Source organism: Fusarium keratoplasticum, chromosome 1 (genome assembly GCF_025433545.1).
Source record: "Fusarium keratoplasticum isolate Fu6.1 chromosome 1, whole genome shotgun sequence".
NCBI lineage: Eukaryota > Fungi > Ascomycota > Sordariomycetes > Hypocreales > Nectriaceae > Fusarium > Fusarium keratoplasticum.
In genome coordinates, this window is record NC_070529.1 from 6,035,725 (window position 1) to 6,061,983 (window position 26,259).

At 51.8% G+C, this 26,259-nt stretch overlaps 12 protein-coding genes across 12 annotated transcripts; 6 read left to right on the forward strand and 6 right to left on the reverse strand.

The window, feature by feature from the left end:
- Positions 1–354: 354 nt before the first annotated feature.
- On the reverse strand, positions 355–998 carry NCS57_00178100 (uncharacterized protein; the record flags this gene model as incomplete). The annotated part of the gene is made up of 3 exons (XM_053051833.1): positions 355–652; positions 712–932; positions 984–998. The coding sequence occupies 3 exons, from the start codon at positions 996–998 to the stop codon at positions 355–357; spliced, it is 534 nt and encodes a 177-aa protein (XP_052920348.1).
- A 992-nt stretch (positions 999–1,990) lies between these two features.
- Positions 1,991–2,942, reverse strand: NCS57_00178200 (uncharacterized protein; the record flags this gene model as incomplete). The annotated part of the gene is made up of 2 exons (XM_053051834.1): positions 2,590–2,942; positions 1,991–2,531 (listed from the first exon to the last, which is right to left on the reverse strand). Exons 1-2 carry the CDS (start codon positions 2,895–2,897, stop codon positions 1,991–1,993), a joined length of 849 nt encoding a protein of 282 aa, XP_052920349.1. The 5' UTR covers positions 2,898–2,942.
- A 765-nt stretch (positions 2,943–3,707) lies between these two features.
- Positions 3,708–4,238, reverse strand: NCS57_00178300 (uncharacterized protein; the record flags this gene model as incomplete). The annotated part of the gene is made up of 1 exon (XM_053051835.1): positions 3,708–4,238. One exon carries the CDS (start codon positions 4,236–4,238, stop codon positions 3,708–3,710), a length of 531 nt encoding a protein of 176 aa, XP_052920350.1.
- A 616-nt stretch (positions 4,239–4,854) lies between these two features.
- On the reverse strand, positions 4,855–7,374 carry NCS57_00178400 (Non-specific serine/threonine protein kinase; the record flags this gene model as incomplete). The annotated part of the gene is made up of 6 exons (XM_053051836.1): positions 4,855–5,928; positions 6,087–6,130; positions 6,186–6,564; positions 6,615–7,050; positions 7,104–7,162; positions 7,213–7,374. 6 exons carry the CDS (start codon positions 7,372–7,374, stop codon positions 4,855–4,857), a joined length of 2,154 nt encoding a protein of 717 aa, XP_052920351.1.
- Positions 7,375–7,952: 578 nt separating this feature from the next.
- NCS57_00178500 (uncharacterized protein) lies at positions 7,953–9,636 on the reverse strand (the record flags this gene model as incomplete). Its single annotated transcript, XM_053051837.1, has 2 exons — positions 7,953–8,783; positions 8,839–9,636. 2 exons carry the CDS (start codon positions 9,634–9,636, stop codon positions 7,953–7,955), a joined length of 1,629 nt encoding a protein of 542 aa, XP_052920352.1.
- A 591-nt stretch (positions 9,637–10,227) lies between these two features.
- Positions 10,228–11,691, forward strand: NCS57_00178600 (FA-desaturase domain-containing protein; the record flags this gene model as incomplete). The annotated part of the gene is made up of 3 exons (XM_053051838.1): positions 10,228–10,405; positions 10,466–11,295; positions 11,356–11,691. 3 exons carry the CDS (start codon positions 10,228–10,230, stop codon positions 11,689–11,691), a joined length of 1,344 nt encoding a protein of 447 aa, XP_052920353.1.
- Positions 11,692–13,013: 1,322 nt separating this feature from the next.
- Positions 13,014–13,669, forward strand: NCS57_00178700 (COX assembly mitochondrial protein; the record flags this gene model as incomplete). Its single annotated transcript, XM_053051839.1, has 2 exons — positions 13,014–13,293; positions 13,353–13,669. The coding sequence occupies exons 1-2, from the start codon at positions 13,140–13,142 to the stop codon at positions 13,667–13,669; spliced, it is 471 nt and encodes a 156-aa protein (XP_052920354.1). The 5' UTR covers positions 13,014–13,139.
- Positions 13,670–14,984: 1,315 nt separating this feature from the next.
- NCS57_00178800 (uncharacterized protein) lies at positions 14,985–16,793 on the forward strand (the record flags this gene model as incomplete). The annotated part of the gene is made up of 1 exon (XM_053051840.1): positions 14,985–16,793. The coding sequence occupies one exon, from the start codon at positions 14,985–14,987 to the stop codon at positions 16,791–16,793; it is 1,809 nt and encodes a 602-aa protein (XP_052920355.1).
- Positions 16,794–17,031: 238 nt separating this feature from the next.
- NCS57_00178900 (U3 small nucleolar RNA-associated protein 11) lies at positions 17,032–17,896 on the reverse strand (the record flags this gene model as incomplete). Its single annotated transcript, XM_053051841.1, has 2 exons — positions 17,032–17,751; positions 17,801–17,896. The coding sequence occupies 2 exons, from the start codon at positions 17,894–17,896 to the stop codon at positions 17,032–17,034; spliced, it is 816 nt and encodes a 271-aa protein (XP_052920356.1).
- Positions 17,897–18,807: 911 nt separating this feature from the next.
- Positions 18,808–20,511, forward strand: NCS57_00179000 (Alpha-1,2-Mannosidase; the record flags this gene model as incomplete). Its single annotated transcript, XM_053051842.1, has 1 exon — positions 18,808–20,511. One exon carries the CDS (start codon positions 18,808–18,810, stop codon positions 20,509–20,511), a length of 1,704 nt encoding a protein of 567 aa, XP_052920357.1.
- A 937-nt stretch (positions 20,512–21,448) lies between these two features.
- On the forward strand, positions 21,449–22,948 carry NCS57_00179100 (uncharacterized protein; the record flags this gene model as incomplete). The annotated part of the gene is made up of 3 exons (XM_053051843.1): positions 21,449–22,615; positions 22,669–22,781; positions 22,840–22,948. The coding sequence occupies 3 exons, from the start codon at positions 21,449–21,451 to the stop codon at positions 22,946–22,948; spliced, it is 1,389 nt and encodes a 462-aa protein (XP_052920358.1).
- A 1,350-nt stretch (positions 22,949–24,298) lies between these two features.
- Positions 24,299–25,993, forward strand: NCS57_00179200 (C2H2-type domain-containing protein; the record flags this gene model as incomplete). Its single annotated transcript, XM_053051844.1, has 4 exons — positions 24,299–25,037; positions 25,089–25,642; positions 25,703–25,758; positions 25,810–25,993. 4 exons carry the CDS (start codon positions 24,299–24,301, stop codon positions 25,991–25,993), a joined length of 1,533 nt encoding a protein of 510 aa, XP_052920359.1.
- Between the last annotated feature and the right edge of the window lie 266 nt (positions 25,994–26,259).

A 26,259-nucleotide genomic window follows, 5' to 3' on the forward strand; every position in this document is an offset into this window, starting at 1 on the left:
GTCTGGTCTCGTGCTGGGTTTTTAAAACACCAAAACTGGATCAATATTCCACCGTCGATAACAAGGGTTGCCCAGGGTGAGGCTGGCACTAACCAGGTTGCATTGTAATCAATTGGTGGCTGTTGGTTTGACTTTCGCCTTGGGAAACAACTCGATGTGGTGGCAGCTTGAATGCTATCGTCTTGCTGTATGACAATGAATACCTAGTTCAATCAAATTCTATGTGCCGCTCAATTGCATTGCCCAAGTGGAGACATCCTGCTCGCTATATCCCTCTCTATTTTCTATCCATCTTGTCTTCTCCATCAAAGAAATCTCCGCCATACCCGTGTTCTATGATCCAGTTTTGCTTTTTCAGGAAGAGCAACGTGCTTCGTATCGGCCATCACCGTGGTGATAATGGTTCATCTCGCGTCTCGCGTTTGGCGAATAATACGCGTAGTCTGCCTGAACTGGCTTGGGAATATCAAGTCGCTCCTGTCCTTCGTCGCCTGGGTGTCGTCGAGTCATCGGAGCAGTGTCCATCGTGATGCTCTCGGATGACTGGACTTCGAGGTGCTTGCCCTGGTAATGGCGGCCACGGTGGGTTCCGTATGTGCGGAAGTGCCGGAAGTCGAGCCAAGTGACGATAGTCATGTAAAAGGCGAGAGAGCTAGATTAACAAAATTTTTAGTCAAGTTTCTTTACTGTTTGTTCATGTTTGGAGCATACCTCATGACAATACCGAGAACAACAACAATCCAGCTAAGTGTGCAACTCATACCCTCGCAAAACTTGAGGTTTGCTTGAATCATCATGAACACCCCTGCGCCCCAAAAGACAATCTCAAGTGCGTTGAGAATAACATAGGCCTTGAGGCTTGACCATTTCTTGAAGGCTCGCACATGATCGGACAAGACTTGATAGAGGATAATAATCAGCGACTTGGCAGCCTAAACCACAGTTAGCAACCAACCCCAGCTCCTCTCAAAGATGATGCATACCATTCCAAGTGCCATGGTGTTCGAACGACCTCGAGGGGCGTTTTTCGGCTGGTTCAGCATTCGTACGACTGAGACGACTAGGACCCCGACGACGAGGACGAGTTGAAGAAGATGGATGGGGAGTTTAACCCGGTTGGAGAAAAAGCCAGACATGATTGAAAAGAAAGATAAGGAACGCTTAATTCAAGATTGTATAGGAAAAAAAGATGCAAAGAGAGGTGAATGTGTGTAGAAGCTAGGAAACTTTAGAAACTAGGAGATTGTGAAACTGGATGGTGGTGATGGATCAAGACAGACACATCTCAAGGCATTTCCAATCTTTATATACAATTCCTCAAACTCTCTTCCATCTCTGTTGTTGACAATTTACCTTAAGAATAAGCCTAAATCAAAGCAACCCCATGTTGTATCAGTCCTATTTTGGTCTCGGTCTCGCATTTCAATCTCATTGGTCTGTCATGGCTACCTAAGCCCTGAGGCTCAAGCCGAGACCGAGATTCCAGACCCAAATCGAGCCTAGACCAGCCTTAAAGGGCGGCTGGAACGTGGGATTTATGGGGGCGTCGTCATGGCCGACGTAAGATGGGAGATCCCTGGGCAGATCCGTCAGTCGAGACAGTTCCACCATTCACTCGTGTGGCAGGGTTTCAGAATCAAGGGTTGTAAATACACGTATTTGCGGCTCAATCACGGTCTTTCTTGTCATTAATAATGTCTCCAAAGAGGCCATCAGCCACGACAATGAAACACACAGCTATCAATACATGACAGCATCAATACCCAACACCCCAAAACCGAAACCGAGGTTTTTTTAAGCCATGTCTATTCGATTTCAAGTAATGTCAGCTAACTCCAACTCAAAAATCAGCAATAGCCCTGTTTCCCAACCGAGCCAAGTCCGAAAGCCAACCTATCCCGTAACATTCTAACAGTTTCTAACCATCTCAGCCCTAGTTGTGGCAGTGCCCCCTTTTCCTTCATTGGTGCAGAAAAAAGCTTCTATAGTATCAGACCCAAGGTCGCGGGGTTCTAAATCGTGAAAACCCCTGGTTCTCCTGCCCCAGAGCATGTGCCGGCACAAGCCCAACACTCATCCATCCACCCACAGTGACAGCAATAGCTACACAAAGCTGCGTCCCAAACATCAACAAAAGCCTCGAAGCAAAAGATCCCGAGAACGGATCTATGACGGCATACGGAGTAAAGGCCATGGTGAGGTTGTAGCCAATCCGAATCAGCTGAAAGGGGAGTGCTGCACATGCTGCCAGCAGCAAGTACTTCCCAGGTTCAAAGTTGGGATGGGACTTGAGAGACATGACACGCTTCTTAGTCTGCCATAACCACCACCCGAGGCCGAATATCATGGTGAACATCATCAAGCAGTTGCCAGTCTGGTTCAAGTTCTCGGCCACAACTCCCCCTTTGGCTCCGGCTTTAGGGGCTCCTCCGTATGTAGCTAGTGCAATCCCTGCCGTGATGGCAAGGTGAGTGACGGCTAGCATTATTCTTTCGGTCCAGCGTTTCGGAGGTAGTGGAAGGATCACGTTCCTATAGAAGCTATGGGTTAGCAACACTTCTTCTGTCATTGGACCACTGTAGAACCTACACTTCATAGATCAACCCAATGATGGTCAAGGATAAACAAGCAATGCTCCCGGCATTAGTCATAATGGCAACCGCATTGGGAATTTCAGGCTCGTTCCGGTTGGCGATTTGATAGGCATCCGAGACGAATCGAAGAGGAAAGTATGAAAAAAAGATGGGCCAACAGACCATGCCAGACTTGCCATGCCTCCAAGTTATCCGGATAACCGGAAACAGTAGAAGTATGTAAATGACAAGGTCGGCTATGGCAATGTTGATTTTGTCGCTTGATGGAGGCGGGGGGAGGTCTGCATTAGACGTGACAGACATCTTGGAAGGCTTCAAGTGGCCGTATCGGATCTCAGATTCCCTTTTTCGATCTCAGCTGAGTAAAAGAAAAACATCCAAGAGATGCAGGAGACCTGGAAGACCACGGGGGGAGCGGGTTGGGCTTAGATACCATGGCAGCACGCTAAGAGACCGGGACCGAAAGCGAGACCGAAGCGGGCGCATTGATTACAGACACTGTTTCAAACGCTAATACGAAGATAATCTCTGACGCGTATCACATCTTTTCCAGACGCGTAATACAGGTTTCTTATTAATAATGCTACTTTGAGTATCCCTGTGTGGTATCGATAAGATGCTATCGAGACTCTGATCTGAGACTTGACAAGCAAGGTTGAGTTGATGAAGCTGGAGTTGATTGCAAAGACCTAACGTTAGTTCCAAGAGTCCACTTTTATTGACCCATACAATGATTGGAGTGTGGCACTGTTCAACATTGTGTTCCTTTCTGCCATGCTCGGCACCCGTTCGGCCTCTCATGTTGTCAATATCCAGCCCTACAGGGTGGTCAACCTTGAATCAGGGGACTACAGACACATTTAGTACCCGTAGGCAGTCTAGAATGAGCTCCAAGGAGACGGCCCATCATCAAACGACCCACAAGGTTGACTGAACTACTCAATTCAACAGGCAAATATCCACATTTACCTATCCAAGCACTACTTGAATCATTCCACACAGCAAAAGCTTGAAGCCTTCTACACATGCCCTACTGAATTCTAGACTAATGTGTTCTTTGTTATAGTTGAACCTCGGCCCCCGATGGGATAACTGAGCCAGAAGACCTGAATTCTAGACATTGAAATACTTGAGGCTCGGCTCGCTCGAATCCCTTCCCTTCATTCTCTCATCGGCATAAGAGAGTGCCATACCTTTGAACGGATCAATTTCGAATTCCCATACCCACCCCTGCCTCTGAAGGGCCCGGATGGCATTGAGCGCCCAAGTCACGCAGCTCTGCTGGGGATGCCTGTTCTTAACAGGTAGTTCAACTCCCTCAAAAAGCCTCCGAAGATCAGCGCTCGACACACCATCTGGCACCTCTCCAATCACAATTCGCCCGATGAGCTTATCAATGAGAGTAGGATCAACGTTTTCCTTTACCCGAAACCACCAGTCCATGCTAGGATTGTTCATCCGGAAAGTGACAGGGTCGATTTCGGATGCGTCGGTGGCATCAAAGACGCAGCAGTCCTGCCCCTGACTAGGCTCGGGCATGATCATAATGGCCCAATGGTATGCCTCGTAGCCAAAGACTTGCCGAGATCTTCCATGAGAAAAGTTATCCCGATGGTTCAAAGTCAGAGCCACTAGTCGTGCCATGGTTGTTGCTCGAGAAGACCTCAGTTAGCAACAAGGTGATGGTGGGCGACTTGTGCTTACCACGCTAACAGGAGGTTCCTATATTCAAGAAAGACCTCACCTTACAGCCAATTAAAAAAAAATGAAAAGAATACCTATATTTGTCAGTGTAGAGACATTATGTGCTTTATAGTCGTGGAAGATGAGCCAACGCTGTACCTAACGTTGTATTAGGCACATGGATCCAACACAGACGACAAGAAGTTGATATGATAAGAAGCTGTCGCAGTAACCGCGTTGCGGTTTCGCTTAAGAATGATTCGCTCAGTATGTAGGCCTCAGAGTGGTCCCATCCGTGAAACCTATCGAGCGGTGAGGATATAAGCGCCCAGTCTAAAGCAGGGGGTTCACGGCGCTTAAGACTCCCTATTATTATGATGCTGGAAAATGATAGATCCACTTCAATGTGACGAGAATGCAGTTAAGGATTCGGACAAGGTTGGTCAAAAGATTGAAGATGAGTTCTAATATGAATTCCCAAGAGGCACGTCACCTTTGATTAACGAAGAAACACAAGAGCAGGGCACTACGATCAGTATCGTTCTTTCATTACACCCTATCAACTGCCATCTGGCCCTCAAGAAAGGGCCAAAGACCACAGATCTGACAGCTGACGGCCTGCCCTGGCATCTAACCAAGCTGCTGAAGGGCTCGACCCCTGGCGCTCGACCCAAACGCCATCACGATACGATGAAGTCTTTGTGCCGGGCTCCGGCAGCCTCGTCCAGAGAGTTTGCTCCGCAATAAGCTCTGTGTCATAGCAGGGAAGAGCAATGTGAAGATAATCCTCCCATTCATCATCGGGAAAGCAGTTATAGTACGCCTTGGTGAACTCCCAGTACTCTGGATACCATCCCGCAAACTCCCAATCAACGATAGCGACGACACGTCCACGCCGCACAATAATGTTCCTCGGTGCCAGATCTGCATGGGTAAAGTGAGTTTTGTAGTGGGACGTGTGCACTTTGGCCACTTCTGGGCCAAGGAAAGGTGCGACGTCTTCCATGCGCAAATGCCCTCGGGCCAATGAGTGGAACTCGTACTGGTTCAGGGGGCCATAGTAGCAAGCTCCTATGCGGCAGTCAAATGCGGGATTCTGAAGAGCTGAGGAGACTATATCTTGGGCCGGAGGTTGAAGCTCGCGAAGACAAGACACACGCTGCTTAATGTCGGCAAAAACGGTATTCTTCTCGTCGACCGACATGCGACGCCAAGCACTGTCTAGGCTGTCTCCCTGGATATAAGTCATCTCAATGTAAATGCGGCCGTTGGTTTCGGTATGGACAGCGTAGATCCTGGGCACTGGAATCGTTGTGTGGGCGGCGACGTACTGCATGGCCTCCACCTCGGTGGGCTTGCATGGTCCTTTGATAAGGCGATGCCAGCTTACCCTCACTGTAAAGGGGCCAAGCGGACGGAAGATCCGCTTGCCAAGCCATAACCGCAGTCGCAGTGGAAGCAGAGTCCCGATAGATTGACCCATGAATAAAAGAAAAGGTTGAGGAGACTGGGAGAGAAGCAGCCGCCAGGACCGAGTTGGTTTGGTTTGGTTGGCTTGGCTTAGCTTGATCACGTAATGAAGAGCCTTGCTCAAATGTGCAGCATGGGGAAGGCGACAGAGAATATCCTCAAAATTAGTAAACGAGTTTAACTTTACAAGCACAGATAAGCACGATTGTTAGCCTAGAGGGATGCAATGAAACTCGCAGCAGTCAGTATTTGACCATGCCCAGGGCTCTGATTTGGACACCGCTATCTCGATTGTGGAGAGCTGGAACTAAAGAGGCTATTTCTTGTTTGCGCTCGCACCGGCTCCATGAGAATGCCATCCTCTCGTTCCCCGAGTTCAATATCTTGATATAACATTAGCCAAACTCGAGAAGACAGACTCTTCAAGTGTTTACTCACCTCTTGAATGTGTATTTCCATGTTCTGAAGCCCTTCTCTGTCCCCTATGGCCACTAGGGCTACTATCCTCGGCGAGAAAATGGTCGTAGCTGGTTGCATACTCATAATGGCCATCCTCGGCGCTCACACAGGACCCCGAGCGTCCCTGTAAGCAGCCGTTCTCATTTCCATATGCTGCTGGCCTTGAGCTCTTACGGCGGAACTCGAAACCAGAAAAGCCAGGTGTTGAGCGATTCTGATTTGTAGGTTGTGAAGTATCATCGTCTCGGTAACTGAATGTGGCAATCTTCCTCATAGCGGACTCCGAGATACGATCAAGAACGCTCTTAAAGTCGTCTAAGAATATGACATCGGATGCACACTTGAAAACAAGTGCGAGCTGATGGGTTGCTTAGAAACAATCATCTGGAGTGTGTGTGAGGTACTTACCCGCCAAAATGGGTTTAAACCGCCTCTTTTCGAAACCAGAATCATAAAGACGACATCCACAACAACAAATATGATGGACAGAAAAAGACAAAGAAGCATGACGCCGAATCGCGGGCTTATCCGAACGAGCTTTGGTATCGTGAATTCGTAGTTGTCGTTGATTGCCAGGACGAGTTTTATGGTGGTGAATACCCACCAGGGGTCTCTTGCTAGCGGCTCGAATAGCCTTGATGTGTCCAAGAGTCTGCTCCCGAGGTTGTTGTGGTACTGAAAGTTGGCCCATGTTTCGAGGACCCAAAATGGTTGTACGGCGAGGAGGGAGATTATGAAGACTCGGGAGCCCCATTTTGGGAGGAACGGTTTGATCTTGAGCCAGGCGATGACATTGTGTACAAAATAGGAAATGTACAGCAGAGCTGCTGTGCTGCTGAGGACCCTTTAAATGGTCAGCTAGTTGCGTCAAATTGTTAGCTTGGGTAGGTTTTCTACCAGCCAAACTCGGGTTCTTGAAAGAATGCAAAGAACCCATGTCCGAGGGCAAGTAGTAGCTAGAGTCAACAGTTAGCAAGACAAAGAAGATGACGGCGTAATGACCAACTTCGCTGAGAATCAGTTTATGCAGCAGAGCCTTGTGGCGATAATTGCACAAAACCAGCAGGATGAGGATCACAATAGCACCGACGTTGAGGCCTTGAGCCCACGCCTCGACGATGATCTGCTCGCGCGTGCTACTTTCCGGGCTGGGCTGCGTCGGCGCCATGACTAGACATTTTGTACAGCAAAAGAGCGGGATTGACAAAGATGACAAGCAAGACAGATTTACAAAGGGAGGCGACAGGTTATATGGATCGAGGTACAACCCGTCAAGGCTGACAGGCCATGGAACGTCATCCTTGGCAGCTTGGCCTTCGAGGTCGAATCAGAAGGTGGAGAATTCGACTGCCTGAGAAAAGATGGTGGGCATGGACGAGGATCAATGGGGGGCAGGGGTCGGACGCGGGGAGAGTCGCCCGACGGTTGGGGGAGAGAAAGTCAATTCCCCCAGAATCTGGGGAAAGTAGGCTAGTGGCTCGGCTCATTGGAGGTCACAAATGGGCTAATTGAGTTGTCGCGAGTCAGGAGTATGAGCCTGAACAAAGGGCGATGGAAGCCTGGGAAATGTGGTGTCCAAGGGCCCTGGTTGACTACCTGGAACAAGAGACCACTCCAAGTCTAAGAATTGACAAGTTCAAGCAATTCATCAAAGTCGAAACAAGTTACATTCCACAGGCAAGAAATCATCCACCCTTGACTCCAACCAACCACTTCAATTACCCCCTCTCAGCGCGGGCGGGAACCCTACTCCCCGCTCAACCTGGAGCCACGATACAGCGGCATCTCATCAGTTCTCGCAGGGCTTGAAATTTCCTGCAGCATGAAGCCATTAGACTGCATCACCGGTGAACCCTTTGCAGGTGGCGTCCCCCGCATAGCCTTCTCCGCCAGCGCGATGGCGTCAAACGGCTTCGCCAGCAGTCCGATGTACGTGGCCGGGGAGAACAGCCTGTTGCGCGACCTGATGCACCACCCGCTCATGATGACATGCCCTCGGATCTCGAGCTGCAGGTCCAGCTCGGCGATGGCGTGGATGTACTCGCCCGCCTCGTTCTCCGACTTGACCAGCTTGTGAAGTATCGGCTTATTCTCGCGACCGATCTGAGACACGATCCACATGGCGATCACCCGTCCCGCCACTCCGGCCGGCAGCAAGAGGCAGAGCACCATCAGCGCGATGGAGATGGACATGAGGCTCGCCGACGCAAATAGTGCAGTTCCAAAGGCGTACACTGCCACGCTCGACGCCTTGGAGATGATCTGGGCGATTGCATGCATACGCGATATGCCCTGGACTGAGACAACAACGTAGAAGCACGTCCGCGAGTATCCCGAGCCCTTGTCGGTGGCGATCCGGATCCGCTGGTTGGTATTTGGCCCGGCCTTGATGGCCTCGAGGGCGTTGTCGTACTTGCGCCTGTCCGTAATCTTGGAGACGGTGTCGTCCAGCAGGATCCCCGTTGGCTTCCTGGACACGCGGATGGTCCAGCTGGTTGTGAATGGGGCGGCGACGAGGTTGTCAAAGATGGATACTCCAGTGACCAGAAAGTACCAGAAGTACATCCAACCCCAGACCTGTTTGAACAATGTGAGCCAAGAGTTGACGAGGACACTCAAAGAAAGTACATACACGACACCACCATGAGACCACTGCACCCCTTTGTGCATACCACATTGGTATAAGCGTCGCGATGATGAGGATGAACTGCAGAGCCATGGCTAGGAAGATTCCAAACTTGATCCCACCTCCGCTGTCATCCTCGGCTCTTTGGAGGACCTCCTGGGCAAAGGCCTGCGCCTCGGTTTGCTCGTTCTCGGCTTCAAAGGTATTTGCCGCACCGCGGTTGCCAGGGGCAGAGCTCGCCGGGGTCGTCGGCCTCCTCTTGGCCGCTCTGACACGAGTCGTGGGCATGAATCCGCCGTAGGAGAAGGGCTCAGCAGGATCATACTCTCCGACGTTGGACGGCGTGATGGAACCCCCGAGACTCAGAAACATGCTCAGCAAACCCGCCAACGGGACAAGCTTGTACACGATCCACATCTCTCGAGTCGGAGCGCCGAGCAGGGCACCAGCAGTAGGTAAAAGGCTCAGAGCTCCGGCGGCGCCGTTGTACTCGCCGGCGCTGAGCGAGCCGACGAGGTCGAGGGCAGCGGTGAGGTTGGCGAGACACTCGTAGACGTTGGAGCCCTTGCGGATCACCATGCCGCGGTGGACCCAGTTGTTAAAGTCGAGACTGCCGCCCGCCTGGTCGACAGATTCTGACTGCTCTGGGCTGAGGGTATGAGCTGGTGTAAAGGGAACTGTATAGGCGGCGTGAGCGGGACGGGGCAGTAGGCCGGCCAGGAACAGCGGAGCGGGAGGGAAGAAGGATGTTAGGTAGGTGAAACGCCTGATGGCATCTTGGGCGATGTGTTTGTGATAGTCCATGCTGGCTTCGGCAGTTGACTGCGAGTCGACTGATAGATGCAGGAAACTCAGGAACAGTAAGATGGATATCGCGAGACCAACAAGGGGGTTTTATCTCTGAACAAGGAGAAATGCAACAGCACCTCAGCCCAACCTCAAGGACAACACCAACATTACAAATCGGTACATTTCTCACATCTCGCTGACCTGCCTGATAACCACACGGCCATCCAAAGGCGAAGCAGGCTGCGTAAAAAACCAAAAGGAAAAAGGGTGCAGCCACCCATATTCATCAAACCAGGAATACTGACTACGCGCCGTGGTGATGGATGGTTACACGAGAGCCTGCCGAAGAGAAAAAAAAAAAAAAAGAACCCTGTAAATTCATCAAACCAGGGCGTAAGGTTTGGGTTGCACAAAAGGCGCCTCTGTTTCTGCCCTGAGGCTCTCAGAACTTTTTTTTTTCTCTTCTCCTTTTTCTTTTCAGCTCCTGATTTACTTCTCCCAGAGTTTATCGTGGTTGAAAAGTCTGAAATCGGACACACACATACAGCCTTGCTGGTTACCTCTACAAGCGCCGTGGAACTACGACATCGATTACTACCAGAAATCATGGGTCGTCTTGTGTTTGACCCGCAGCTTACGAAGCCTGATGCTTTGGTTCTTGAAAACCTTGCTGCTGACATTCGCGCTGAAACGACTGAGAAGCAAGTCGAGCATCAAGGCCTGGCGAAAAGAGTTGCGAATGGGCACGCCTCCAAGCAAGGGGAATCCCCAGCAAATGGCTCCGGTATGTATTTACATTTCTTTTCCAATGCTTCAGAAGTGCCCTTGCTGATCGCCTTGGCAGCCGGGCACCGTGACGATGGCACAATCGCCAAACTCGCCGCCCTCAACAACCCCAAAGATCCAAACTTTGAACCCACAGTGTTCAACGGGACGGAACTCAGTCTACTCAAACTGCCCCGTGTCCTCGATCAATGGGTTCTGCAACCCTACATCCGCGTTGCGCGCTCCATCGTTCGAGTTGAGACAGACGTCGTCATGGTCACGCACTTGCTGCTGTACTTTACCACGTCTGTCCCGAGCGCCGCGCTGCTCTTTTACAAGTTCTGGTGGATTCACGCCCTCGCCCACTGCTTCATGCAAATCAGTTATGTGGGCACGTATACCCTCATGATGCATCAACACATTCACATGCGAGGCATCCTCAGCAAGAAGTTCATCATCTTCGACACGTTGTTCCCTTATGTCCTTGATCCGCTCATGGGACACAGCTGGAATTCCTACTTTTACCATCATGTCAAGCATCACCACGTCGAGGGGAACGGACCCAACGACCTCTCATCTACAATCCGTTATCAACGTGACAACATATGGCACTTTCTACACTACGTTGGACGATTCTACTTTTTTATCTGGTTCGACCTGCCCTCGTATTTTATCCGGACGGGAAAGCTAGGTCTTGCCTTGAAGGCTGCTTTCTGGGAGCTGAGCTACTACGCAACACTCATCTTTCTGTACCGATCCAACCCGAGTGCTACTTTTGCCGTCTTACTTCTGCCCTTGCTGCTACTTCGGGCTGGCCTGATGGTGGGAAACTGGGGTCAGCACGCGTTCGTGGATCACGAAGAGCCTGATTCTGACTATCGGTCAAGCATCACTCTGATTGACGTCGCGGTAAGTCCGAGCAACTCTGACCACTGATTCTTTTATACGCGAGCTGACCCATCTATCAAGAGCAACCGTCACTGCTTCAACGACGGCTACCACACCTCCCATCACCTCAACCCCCTGAGACACTGGCGCGAGCATCCCGTATCGTTCCTCAGGGGCAAGGAGAAGTACGCCTCTCAGCACGCCCTAATTTTCCACAACATCGACTACATCATGATCACGGTGCGGCTGATGATGAAGGACTACCGGACCCTTGCCGAGTGCATGGTGCCGATTGGTGAGCAGATATCTATGACATTGGAAGATCGGATGGCTCTGCTTGAATCTCATGTGCAACGGTTTACAGAACAGGAGATACGGGAAAAGTTTGGAAAAGAGGCCTTGGCAACTGGCCTGTAGAAGTTGTCTAAGCAACTCTGATGGTTTCCCTCGCCCTCCTGTTCGCTTTCAGCTTGACTCTATCCGCTCTTATTTTATACTCTGTTGCTTGTATTTATTCTTTGATTTTTGTCGTTCCGATAGATAGCCAATTTTTTTACCCTCATCCTCAATTGTGTGCCCACCAAGCAAATGAATCTCTTGTAACCTCTTCACAAGTCTAATTAACGAATCAACCCAACCAGCCTTGCCAACCATCCCGACGCAACACTTTGCGTGGCAACGGGACACACCCGGCAACCAGGTCAGCAACCCCATTTACCCCATATCCACTCATATCATGTCGGCAATTCACCGTGACCAATCCAAGCCTGTAAGCCAAGACGGCTCAACACTCAGCTGAAGAATCTTGAGCAGCTAAACACCAATAAACACTCGGCCATCAACCAGCTCTGTATAATTGGGGTCGCACGACTGCAACGCAGCCAACGGAAAGGGTATTATTGATAATTGCAAGTTGACGGTCTTCGGCTGCATGATACAACGCATCCAACAACCCCTGCCCTGGCATTTCAAGTGGGACGCCGGTGAAGACGAGGCTTCTATAGAGGGCCAGACAAATAAATCCCGGCATAATCGACCACTACGCACCACTACTCTGTCCAACTTTTAAAGTCCACTGCTTTCAGGCTCTGTGTTTCCTCCCCACTTTGACAGCCTGCTTCTAATGCATCACGGCCTCGGAGCAGCCGAAACTCGGTCAAGGAGGCCCCTAATGTGCAGACCTGAAGGGGAATAAAGTGGGTTATTGCCGGAGAAACTCAAGCCTCTCAATCACTCTCGTCTCTGCATCAAATCACTGGATTTTCCACGCGGAATGAATCCGCTGGAGCTGACAGTGAAACGAATCCTTGTCCAGCCATGGTATGTCAAGATTTCGCCCACTGTTGGTAAGGTGCCTCGGTCAAAGTGTCGGGTATGTGAGTAAATGGCCTACGTCCAGACACAACCCATTGAGGTTTAAGCGAGAAACGCTGGTGTAAGAGACACAGGGCAAATCCTTGCTAAACAAACCAGATAAGTGTTGCGCCAATTAACCCAAATTCTCTCCAGTACTTTAATGGACTCGTCAGAGAATATTTCAGGCGTATTTTATAGCCTGGAAAGAGCCATATGGCGACAATTCTTCTGTCGCAATTGTTGTTTCGATGAAACAGCTCTGGTATGGGGTAGGCGTCAAAGCCCAGCTCCCCACTGACAAAACAAGAAGGCGGTCAACAAATTCTGCCATCCATGGGCTCACACTTGCTGCGGCCCGCAAGCTCCTCGTCCGATATAGCTTCAGCGACCAGACCCGACGACGACGACGACACCCACGACGTTACGCACCGATTCTCACATACGGGATCCGAATCTCCCGGTTCAACACTCTACGATCCGCCCAGGTCCGAGCTCCGCGAGCTCGATTCATGGCCGCAATGGCCGCCCAGAACCCGTCGGCGCCGGAGGAGAGGCTGGGGGTGCCTTCGAGGAATCCGCTACCGCTGTCGGCATCGCAGGAGGCCCAGGTTAGAGATATCTTTTACCAGCGGGTCCGGAAGGAGTGTGCAGAGGAGATTAAGGGTGAGCATCTCCGGTCATATGATCAGGCCATGTTCAACAACTGACTTTTGCTGTCTCAGCTTTTGCCGCCTGCGCCCTCGGTCGAACATTCACCGTCTCATTCGCATGCCGCCCCGAGCACCGCACCATGAACAGCTGTATGAAGCTTCACGCGACGCAGGCCGAGCACGACGCCGCGCGAGAGGAGTGGTTCGCGCTGCGGATCGAGAGACAGAGGGAGAGGGAGCGCAAGGCCAAGATGGCGGCTGCGCAGGAAGAGTTTATGCGCGAGTGGTGGGGATTGCCTGAGCACGTCCGGCTGTCGAGGCAGAAGGAGATGGAGCAGAGGGGGGAGAGGATACACGGGCTCACAGCCAAGGACCGACCGGAGAAGTAAAAGACTCGGACTGGGAGGATGTGCAAAGAGACGAAGACAAGTAAAGAGTTTGGCTGGGAGAGCTAGTGTTGCATCTGTGGCGTTTGGGAGGATATTGACATCTACGCCGCTCTGACACGAGGGGTTTAACTGTACAGTTGAGGACGATGGGTTTATGGTGTGAATGTAAGAATACAAGACAAGAACCAAGCACAAGAATACAAAAGGATCAAGACAAGGATGGTATTTGTAGGTGGTGTAGTCACAATGGTTGTAAACGGACAGTGAAAATTGGCTGCGAACTGATGGATCAGGAGATCGATCCGTACTTGTATCCGCCAACCTGGTTCAGTTCAACCCGGGAATCTGGAATCTGGGTGATATAAATAGGAAAATACCCGATGGAAAGGATAAACAACATGGAAAATAGCCTGACTTGTCTTGAACTAACTTCAAAATACCCAGTCCGGCAGTCTCCGGAGCCTTGCCCATGTAGCGCCCGGGGCAGGCTCTGATCTCCGGGTCCGAGGGTTCGGGATCGCCATCCAGTAGCGCCCGTTCTCTTTACTCAAGCACATGACTTGACAGCTGCAAATGTACTTATGCCATGCTTCTGGCGGTGAACTGCTCTAAGGGCCGCATTTCAGGTCTAAATTCACGGCCCTCTATTTGTCCTCTAGACTGCACTCTCTGAACCATGACGGAATATGGTCTGTTCCCAGCAGATGAATCCCCTAGTAACCTCACCAATTGGGCCCCAACCTCCCCGTTCTTCTCCGTCCATCCTACAGCCCGTCACATCAATCACCTGCCGCCCTCCCAGTAAAAACCCATCGCAAGCGCACCCTCATCTTGCCCCTCCAGCCAATGGCGCCCCGCGCCCCCCTCACCTCTGCGCGCTTAGAGACTCGCTGCAGTGTGATGCGCGACGTGATTGGGTGTCTATTTTTGGCGGGGAAGCGAGAAAAGGTTGGAGTTGCTGCAATGCTCGAGTATGCGAGCGCTTAAAAACGCGACCCTGTGGGTGAAACCTGGGTGCAGTGCAGGAAGGAGATATAACAAATGGATGGTCGTTTCTTGTTGTCTTGTTATTGTTCCTCTTGTTTGGGAACAGCTGCTGTTGCCTCGTGTCTTTTGCATCTGCTGGGTCTGAATCCATTTGCAGAGAAAGAAACCCATTCAACCATGAGCCGGTAGAGAAAGAGACATTCTTGTCGATATTGTTTATTCTTTACGTCTTGCTAGCCTCGACTCTTTATTGATACCCACCTCCCTCGATACCCTTCAAATAATACCTCTCTTCTTCTGAGAAGAAGCCTCTTCTGTCCGAGACAGAATGTCGTCCACCCCGACCCCAGGAGGGTTCTCTCTATTCCCGAGTCCCAACTCTTCCAAGCCGCCGTCGACCTCGAAGACTCGACACCGCCGTTCCGAGTCCCGCCGCTCCCGGTCATCTCGTCGCTCAGAGTCCCGCGAGCGTAGAGCACCCACGCCTCATGATAGGAGGGCTGCTACACCACAAGCCATGTCTCCAGAGATAACTCAGCAGCCGGCGTCGCCTGCTCGAAACGGACGCCAGTCACCCCAGAACTTTTCGCAGACGCCAATTGAGTTTGAGGCCATCTACCAACAACAGCATGAGGAAGCACAGTTTCATGTTCAGAGACCTCAACCGGCGGCTGAGATCCCAAGACACACCGACCCAGATGTCATTGCTGGGCCTAGCAGTGAGCGCTTCAGAAGCTCAATAGCCAAGCCGCCGTTGGGCGAGCTATCCCCCGAACAGCCGCTGCGCTCCATCTTTCCGACTTACAACCACGATGTACCCCTCGACCAGCAGGTGTATGCCCCCACAGAAAACAGGCCCGCTCCGATGCCGCGGGCTGTCCTCAGCAGACAGACATACTACGAGACGCCATCTGATTTCAACTCGCCAAACGGTCCCGTTCGGAGCCCCATTGTCAGCCCTTCTAGTATCCAGTCCATAAAGTCGGCATGGCCCCGACCCCAAAGACTTCAGCAGGAACCTCCTCTCGTGCCCACAATCAGCTCAACTGAGCAGCTCAAGAACCTGTGGAAGGTTGCCAACGGATGGCAAGCCTCTGCTTCTGAAGGAAGGGTGTATTGCTTGAAGTTGAGCCAGGAAAAGGATGCTCCCGTCTATAACCTCTCATCCGCCTCACAACCCTTTTATAACCTCCGCCTCGACCCGACATCAGCCTCGGCCTATGTCACTCTTACACGACACGACCCCAACAAGCCCTACAAGGGCCCCAAGCCCGACACTAACTCGTCGGCTAGCAGCATCATCCGCCCTAGTAGCAGCAGCACAAGCAGCCCCAAGATTACCGACGGCAAGCACTGGCAGGAAGCCTTGAATACCACCCTCGAGGAAGAGTCACGAAAGCATCGTCCTAATGATGGTCTCGTCGCTCTTCTCATGCCTACCCCGGCAACAAAGGTGGCCATTGAGCGGTCCGCTGATCCCACCACTGTCATGATGGCTGAGCGAGAGTGTGCTCGTCTTGTGTGGGATGACGACAGCTCAAACCACTTCCTCGTTCACCCTGCCCTTGCTGCTCCTTTCTGCGTCACCATTGAGCGGTCGCCAGCCTGGTCTCGAGTCGAGTACACTCTTGAGCACCACGAGTCACCACAGCATCTCGCAAAGCTGACCCGTGATGGCACCGGCGGTGGTTGGCTCGAGGTTGACACCGGCATTGCCTCCAAGATCGAGTCATACTACATCATCGACGTTGCCGTCGCAGCGCTGATGCTCGTCGCCGCAGCCGACGAAAAGAACACACCCGCCGTCGAGGCCTTTGAGCCTCCGCCTCCGCTGATCCTCACACCCAAGCAAGAGCGCCGTCTTAGCAAGATGAGCAAGCGTGAGGAAAGGAAGCAGCGCGAAGAGAAGAAGCGCCGCAAGATGGAGTCATTCGAGATTGACGTCGAAAGCCAAGACGAAAGCCTAGGCAAGGGCAAGTCCAAGGAATTCGAGGACAAGTTGCCCTTCCTCATCCGAGTGGTCGTCAAGATCATAAAAGGCCTGTTTGCCTGTTTCATCTGGGTGCTGACGCTTGGGTTCAAGTGTTTCGGGGGTGTTTTCAAGGGCATGTATAAATGCGTTGGATCAAAGTATTAATGACAATACCAAAGGGACAGGGCGGGGACATAATCGAGAGGGACTCTCGGAGGGAAAGAATTTAGGGGAAATCCATCTTTGTATCATGTAGATATCCATTCATAACACGGGCGTTAAAGGGTATCGATTAGCTTTTTTTTTTTTAGGGGAGCTATGCACAGCAGAGCGAGCCAGTAACGAACAAACACGAAGAATGATGATGCCAAAGAAGAATTGCCTTAGAAAATGTGATGCCAGTTTATCGCTTTCGTGTCCGAACCATAATCTTCTTGCCCTTGCGTGTGGTTCCTCCCGACGTCGCCGTCTTTGCCATCTTTGCGCGCTGAATCTCGAGTTCCTCCTCGGCGGTTTTCAGGGTCTGGAGCTTCTTGCGGGCGTTTTCGAGTTGTAGCCGTAGACGCCGGAGAGACTTGGCTCGCTCAAGCTCTGCATCCTCCTTCTCTTCGTCGTCAAACCCTTCAAACGTCTTGTCCGCGGCGTCTTGATCGTCCTCGTCCATCTGGTGCTGTATTATTTCCTCCCGTTGCTCTTCGTCGTCCATAAATACAATCTTTCGCGGCGCTTTCGGTTTCGAGGGCGCTGTGGCAAAGTCGAACTCGCTGTCGTCGTCCTCTTGTTCTTCATCCCCGTCCTCGTCGAGCTTGTCGAATCCCCGTGTGAGAACCACCTGTTCCTCCAACTTGGCAACTTCCTTCGACACAACCTGGCGCATCGTCCGGATGTAGCCAATGTCCTGCGTCTTGAGTAGGCGCACGGTATCGACATCCAGCACCTTGTTTCCTCGATCGCCCTGGACGGTTCCAGACCATTTCTTGCCATCCTTCACGCGGTTCCCAGGTCCCTTGCGGGACAGCATGCCAAAGTAGAATTCATCCTCGTTTCGTTCGGCCGCCTTGTCGCGAAGCGCCTTGAGCTGCGCCTTCTTCTTGTTGAAGTCCTTGGCTCGAAGAGAGTAATCCTGCTATTGTCAGTTTGCTGAATGCTGCGCGGGGCGACGCGGGACAAACCTTGTGCTTCTCAAGAAGACCGAGACGTTGACGCTCTAGCGGTTGCGCTCGCTCGCGGTGAGGTCGCCGTGCGACGGCATTTCGCATAGACGACATTTTGAGCGTGTGGGGGTTAAGACGTCGGACAAGGCTGGTAGAGTAAAGAATCAATGGCTGTCGTTTGGCTCAGACGTTGGAGCTGGAAAAGCGGCAGAATTTTTGAATTTTTGGCGGTGAGGCACAGCACAGTGTGTGTGGCTTGACCCCTTGGCCAACGCCACACTTGATGTGTGTTTAAAGTGGTTGATCGAGATTTCCCTCCCGTACGGAGCTGCCCAAAGGAGGAATGGTTTAGCTTTTACCATTTCTTGGCGTCGTCTTGGACACTTCAAGTTTCACCAGAGATTCACACTCTCAAGACATTTTATGGAGCTGACACTGAAACCATGCGCCGAGTTGCCGAGTGGCTGGCTTAGAATGCCTGATCGGCAAGCATCCCAGGTGCAAAAGTCAGCCATGCCCATCCCTTGAGACACAGACACAGTGCAAGCCTCAGTCACTGAAACCCCTGGCGATCCATTGTGAGCCGCCTTGTTTGCCCTGCCAAGCACCGTGCATCTTCCCCTCTTATCTTCCTTGGCTCGCTCGTACAGGATGACGGCGGATCTCGCGGTTATTATTAGAATATTCTCCCTGACGACCGAGACGCGTGTCGAGGTGCCAAGCTTGTGGGGGAACGAGAATCAGGAGAATTCATCTCGTCTCCTTACGGGAGCGGCATCCTTATCCCGGGCCCCTGAGGTTTGTCTCCGTATAAGATCTGCTGCTCCCGGCCCCCGATCGCTGACTCGCTGCCGTCATGATTACTTTCTCCGGCGTTGAGACCCTCCGCTTTGACATTGACACCCGTCAGCGTTTCATTGTGTAGAATCCCAATGGTTACCTGAGCTGAACAAGGCTTTCATTCCTTATTTTTTCCTTTTAACCTTTTTCTTTCCTTTTAATGTTCTGGCCATCTTCGTGAGATCATGGGCGTGGGATTACCGTTTACCCCGTCTAGGGCCATTCTTTCGCTCCTTATTACCTTTTTGGTCTTTTATTGCCTTTGGAGCAGCCCATCTTACGGTCGCCGCAACATCCCATATGTTCCCAGCAGTTATGACTGGAGCCAGCACGTCCACAAGCAGCCCGTGAGCCCCTCTGGGCGGGTTGGTCTGCCCCGTGGCATCCCTCTCGAATTACCCCGGATTCAGCATGATTTCTCGGCCGGCGACCTCAGGAAACGAGACCTCGACACGGCCAAGCAACGGCGAGACGAGATCAAGCGTGCTTTCCGAAAGACTTGGACTGCGTATGAAAAACACGCATGGGGTCGGGATGAATTGGCGCCGCTTACTTTGGACGGGCGCGATACCTTTAGCGGATGGGCTGCCACCATCGTCGACAACCTCGATACCTTGTGGATCATGGGTATGAAGAAAGAGTTTTACAAGGCTGTTGGTTATGTTGCACAGATGGATTGGGATCAACCTACCAGTGACGGATTCAACGTCTTTGAGACCACGATTAGGCATCTCGGAGGTTTGCTGTCAGCATACGAGCTCAGCGGGGAGGGCGTCTTGTTGAGAAAGGCGGTTGAGCTGGGCGATCTGTTGTACGCAACATTCGACAACTCGGAGCATATGCCACCACACACCATCAAATTTCGCCATCTCAAAAAAGGTGAAGGTCATCCGGAGCCCAGGCAAAGCACTGCCAGTCTGGGAAGCATGAGTTTGGAGTTTACTCGTCTTGCGCAGCGAACTGGCGACGCCCGGTACTATGACGCTATCGATCGGATTACCCAGGCCTTTAAGCGGACACAGAACGAGACGTCTCTTCCTGGCCTGTGGCCACTCCGGATCGATGCGTGGAATGGATTCAAAGTGAACGACGACACATTTGGGTTTGGTGCGAATGGGGATTCTCTGTATGAGTATCTTATCAAGGAATATGTCTTGTTGCAGGGACTGGAGCCCAAGTACAAGGACATGTACCTCGATGCTGCCGATGCAGGCATGAAGCATTTGATCTTCCGACCGATGCTGCCAGACAAAGACGACATTCTCATGCTGGGAGAGGCTAGCTTGTTCAGAGAAAAGGTGAGGTTGAAGACGGACGTTGAGCATCTGACTTGTTTCGCTGGAGGTATGTATGCCCTCGGAGGCAAGGTCCTTGGACGGGATGACCACGTCGTCGTCGGCGAAAAGCTGGCTCGCGGGTGCGCCCGCGCATATGCTGCGTATCCCTCCGGCCTCATGCCCGAAATTGTCAACCTCCAAGCCTGTCCAAGCTGGGAACCCTGCGAATTCGCACCGCGATCGAAAAAGGAGCCCCTAGGTTTCCAAGCCCGCGACAGGGCATACCTCCTCCGCCCGGAAGCCATCGAAAGCATCTTTATCCTCTACCGCATCACTGGCAACCAAGAGTTCCGCGACATTGCGTGGACCATGTGGACGGCGATCCGGAACGCTGCCGAGACGAGCGAGGCGTTTGCGGCGGTTGAGGACGTGACGAGGGAGGATGTGAAGCTCAAGGATTACATGGAGAGCTTCTGGCTGGCCGAGACGCTCAAGTACTTCTTCCTCATCTTTTCCGACGAGGATGTTATTAGTCTGGATGAGTGGGTGTTTAACACGGAGGCTCACCCGCTGATGAGGACGGCTGTTGGAAATTCTAGAAGGTCAAGATAAGACCATGATATGATATTGCCGCCTTCTAGCTTGGATACCGCGGCGTTGGGGGGAATTGGAATATTCTCGCCCAAGGTAAAAGAGCCCACACACACAACTTGGACTGAATCACACCGCCATAGCTCCCAGGAGCTCCGAGGTTGCGCAACTATGCAGCTCTGGCAGCAGTAATTAAATACCCTTACCAAGAATGAACCTCGTCCTTCTAATTCGTCAAAGAATCTGGTACGCACCGCTGTGCGCTGCAGTAGCGCGAGGCATCTTGACGCGCCTCGTTCGCCTCAGATGCAGTTCGCCAGCTTCCGGGCTCCCATTTTCAGGCCCTGCCACCTGGGATATGGAAAAAACGAGGCACCTGTTAGATTATCCTCCTCTGAAGATGGCCAATAAAGCATGATAAGAAGAGATCAAAGTACTCTTAAATATTACTTTCATTATCATATATTCTTAATATTTTTATCATATTTTCTTTTACTCGTCCTACTTTGGAACACTTGGGTAACCCTTTGAGGAGTTCTGGTGTCTTGTTTATTTCTTGACTGGCGTGCCTGCTCACAAGTACTTGCAGCCTTGGGGTCGGATGCCTTGTCTTCTCGCCCGGGAGTGTGCATTCTGCAGGCCCTTGTACGAGGAAAAACGTGTGTGCCACGGCCATGAATCGAGCATCGCCCTAGAATGATGAGACGTGGTCGGTGGGAGATGCAAAACTGAGCTGCACGTAGCCGTCGCTGCTTATTAAAAGCGTCCTCCCTCCCCTGATGAAGCAGGCTTTTTTACAATGCCTTTTCATCACTGCTCTTGCAATCTTTTTCTCTTGTACTTGATCTATTGACGCTCACTACACCCACGCCTCGACGCAAGGATGAAACCGCAGCCTCGCTTTGCACCATTGCACCTCTGACCGAGTCGAGTGCCACACACAAAGTAACGGGCCCCAATGCAGGCTCGACCGAATCCGGAAGGCCCGACGTCGAGAAGGCTGTCACATATCGACGGGTTGCTCGCTGGCTTCAACGTTCTTGCGTCAGATTGCCCTATTGACAGGCAAAAGCAACAATGGGATCGTCTGGAAGCGCTCCGTGGTGAGATGCAGCGCCAATGGGAAGGCCTCAGAGATGTGCCCCTGGCTGTGGATGATCTAGAAGGCTTCTGTGACACTGCGCTTTTTGCGTATCGGAACGCCTTGGCTGGTCTTGTGCCTACTGATCTTCCCAAGGTCGTTGGGCTTTGCAGTCTGTCATATGCCGTGTCACGCATTCTTCAGCACGAGGGAACATCGTGCTCGGTGAATTTTCTAGACGACGTTCGGGTCTGTCTACAGTCCCTGGAAAAGCAAGAGGACCGACAGATGATTGAGGTTGCCATGGCAAAATCCTGGCCTCCGATCGTGCAAGTTGACCACGTCGGAATGGCTCCTCAGCACCAAGACTGGCCTCAATACCCCAGAAGCAATGATCCTCAGGCTTACCCTAGTGTCACTTCTTCTGAAACATGGCAGATCCAAGATGTTCCTTTGCTGCCTTACACTTCGGCTACGTTTGATGCCCTACCGGGCGGTTTTCCTGTTGCGGCCAACTGGGTACACACTTCTCAAGGTCGCCCTTTCGAGCCGTACGACACAGCGGGAGACACTAATGACTATTCTGTCCTCGGCTGGATTCCTGGCGGGACCATGAACGCAATTGCAGATACCCCATGGTCGGATCCTGATCAAGCCGGGTTCCAGGTTGGATCCTTCGGTCAATTGGAGAACACAAGCCAGTCGAGGGCAGCGTCTTCGGCCCCCAATGGCCCGCAGCATCTCCAAGGCACAGAGTTGTTCAAGGTTATTGGGAGCTTTCTAGATGGCTCGTCCGACTCCCTGGTGCTTCTCTCTGGGAACGGGGTAACCGCCAAGAACCTGGATTCGTGTCTCTCTTCCAACCAGGAAAGGTCGACGGACAAGGAATGTCTTCAATCATTGTATATGGATCCGTTGTGCAAGAAGCAAGAGCTTTTGCAGACTCCATGTCCAACTATTCTGTCGATCACCAAGAAGTTTGTCGGCTATGGTTTCTTGCAGAGCGTTGACGAGGCGCAGTCCTACATGACAGCGCTTGCAGAGGTGAGCAGCCTTGGCCCCCAATACCCAGCAGCGTGCTAATGTCCCAACTGCAGGTGCTGTTCAATGACAACACAGCGCAGGAAATGTTCTGCCAGAGCATCAAGACCCCCCCAACGGCTGCTGAATTGTCCACGCAGGAATGTCGCTGCAACGCGCCGGCCAAAAAGTGAGTTCTCCGAAAGTAGCTCAAGCGACAGTTTTACTAACTGTTGATTGTTCCCTAGGGGCGCTGTGAGGTGTCCGGACTGCAAAAAGATGTTCCCTAGAAAGTGGAACATGAAAAGACACCAGAAGAAGAATCAGTGCCCAGCCAGCCGGGGCACGACAGCCTGACAACTGTATGGCGAGTGTGAAGTGTTTTGACTGACAGGGGGCTTCTGAGGCGCGCGACAGGGACAAGGGAAGGTATTATTCACGAGTAAAGGGCGGCGGTTGTTATTTATTTTCTTCTTCCTTGCGCTTAGAAAAGTATTGTTTCCCGAGTCTCGAATCAACAGCGTCACACGACGCCAGGCTCTGTCTTGCTATTTGCAAATGGCGTTGAAACACACTTCGAATCCTCAATGTCCAGCAACGTGTCAGTTTTCCTTGCTTTTGATTCCCCGCTGTCAGCGGTCGTGTAACCTCTAGGCCTGGAGAGAGCCCGCTCGGACGACCAAACATCAACCGCAAAGACGACACGCTCCGGTTCCGTCAGCCAGAATTGCAGCATTACCGATGGCGCTATCTCCTTTATCAGTACTCGTTTCCGACATTTCGGATTGAGTTTACCAACTCTGCTCGCCGTTCATCTTGTCTTTCGGAGTGCTCATGCCGGTATGGTATCTGTGGCCCTTGTCGAGGAGTCAAAAAAAGCATCTAGTTGTTGTGCTGGCATTCTCAATAAGTATCATGATGGATGATCAGCTCAAAGGCTTTTAACATATGTGTGTATTTTTCTCTAGGTTCGCTATCTGCTCCGAGTACTGAGTTGAGATTACTCGAGGAGTAAACCTGCTGAACTATTTACTCGCAGTTTACTCGCGAGTTTCCGTATCTACTCAGGAACAGCCACAGAATATCCATTGTTGAGGTGTTGGTCAGTATTCATGAGCTCCCGATAATGCCGGTACAGCTCATCGAGGCTAAGACTGACACGCTGAAGCCCCGTCACCCAACGAGTGAAGTAGGGCTTCCATGTAAGGCTGAACCACACCCCTGCGACCGCCTAACAAAGCTACTCGCCATCAAAAGTGTGAAACTGGGCAGAAATGACTTGCAGATACTTCCAAAGAAGCGAGGTCTCATCGGGCACGGTTGGGTTGTGATGAACTCATTGGTCAAGCCTGAGTCACTTTGCTACTCCTCGGGGGCTTCCAAACACCTGAACAGTGCATGGCCTTGAAATGATGTGTTGGTCTGGGCAGACGCCAATGAATAACGATCTTAGCAAACCAGGCGCTATTTGCACTGAGGGGTTTCGTCGTAAGAGAGTAAAACTGATGAGCCTCACCCAGATGAATAAATATGATCTCAGACGCGGCGCAGTGGATAAAGTTGCGAATTCACTCCCCAAATACCCCAGACCCGACTTGCACATCTACAACACCCACAATAAGTTGCACATCGTATGTATGACTTCCTGTCTACTGACGCACAGCGACTTGTCGTCCACCGGCGGTGCCACCGGGGGGAGCCCGAGCCATGGAGCCTCTTGGGGTGATTGATGGGGTTTTTGTTGGTATGCGGTACTTCGACGAGACACAACCTTTCCGCGCGACCTCGCTGCTCAGAAGTGCAACCGACAACCTTGCTCTTGAGCTGAAGACGATCCCTGTGGGGGTGTCCCCGGTTCTCCAACCCCGAGAGAAGGCTTGGTCCTCAATTGGAGATGTTCGAGCTGGGGTGCAATGCTATTGGCGGCATTTTGTGAGGGTAGCTGATAGTCTGGATGTGCCAGTCATCACCCATCTTCGTGAGATGTACCGAGATGCCAAGGGGCTTCTAGAAGCCGCGGTCTTTGCCTTCCGCAACACCTTGACAGGCCCCGCTCCCAATGATCTCAAAAAGATCTTTGCCTTCTGCAGTCTCTCATATGTAGTCTCCAGTATGCTGCATGCGAGAGGTAGGTTTGAGAAGACGAAAATGCTAGCTGGCATTGCCCTCTGGTTCAATGCCCTTGAGGATCTAGCGGAGCAAGTGGCATTCAAGCAGCTTGCTGAAAAGCTCTGGCCCGAAGAATACCATCGCCTTCACTTCATCGACCTGGGTAGAGGTCATATGACCGAGCAGGCCATGGGCGCCATTTACGGCAGTGACCTGGCGTCCAGCTATGTCTCCGAGTCGAGCTTTGGCCTGACGCCATTGACTGACCTCCAGGCTTCCGGGCTCCAGAGTCCCCGATTCTCAATGGCCGATTCTGCGACCCGAGACTCTGATCGATGTAACTTGCGCCTCCAAGAGAGACTGAGGGGCCATGCTGACAAGTCCACAGACTCTACAGACGCAGAGCAGCACTGGCAGCAACTTGCTCCATCATTTTCATCCGATCTATCTTTCTCATTCGACCCTTCCTTGTCGCCTGATCCATCCTTCTCGCCCGAGCTATCCTCGATAACAACTGCGCAGTCTTACTATGCCCCAAGATTGGACACCATACCTATTGTCTCACCCAACATAGTCGAGCAGCCCACCACGAGCGGCGTCCCCGACACCACGCTGGCTTGCATCAATAGCCCCAAGGAGCTATGCGACACCTCGGTTTTCGCCGCTGTACTTCAGTACTTCAAGGATAACGGGGACTTCTGGTATGACCTATCCGGCCGAGGCGTGATATCGAAAGACATACGTTCGCTACTCTCCTGGAACCAGGAGTGCACGCGAGAGAAGGAGCGCATCCACAACCAATTTTTAAGGCACCTAGTGTCCGAAAAGAAGACCAAAGATGTCACATCACGCGGGATAGTCTCTGTAGTTGAGGCATTAGTGGAGATGGGGTATTTGCAGAGCATTGAAGAAGCCATAAACTACATGACTGAGATTGGTAAGGTAGGTTAAGCACCCGAGGTTTCGCTTACTGTACCATGGGCTAACACTCTCGACTTCCAGTCACTCTTCAGTGATACAGGAGCTTGTGGCAGGTTTGTTTCATGGATTACTTCCAAGTGAGCCAACCCTCTCGGCATACTTGACCATGGCATTGATGTGTCCTCTAGCCAGCCTCACGCCAAAGAGACATTCTCATGTCCTACCTGCCGTCAGGTGTTTAGTCGAAAGTGGAATATGGAGCGACATTGCGTAGACGTTCACGACAAGACAGTCAAGAAAGAGGGAGGCCAGAAGAGGAGGGATAGAGGGTCGAAATCCGGCAAGGACAATTCTTACAGGGGGTTTGTATAAATATGGGTGCAAGGATGACAGTAAAAGTTGGGATAATTGATGGCTATGCAGAGTAGAAAGAACAGGGACGGCGCATGCAGCGCGCAGCTGTATTTAGCATAGGCCTGTGGCCACCACGCGGTCGGGGATGGGTCTCGCGGCGGTTGGCTTCATTTACATATTCAGCCCTTTTTGCGTAGGCTTACGCAGGATCTCTACCTTTCCGCCGATGCCATACTGAATACCATGATGACCTCATAATATCCCAGGTATTAGCGTCGCTCAAT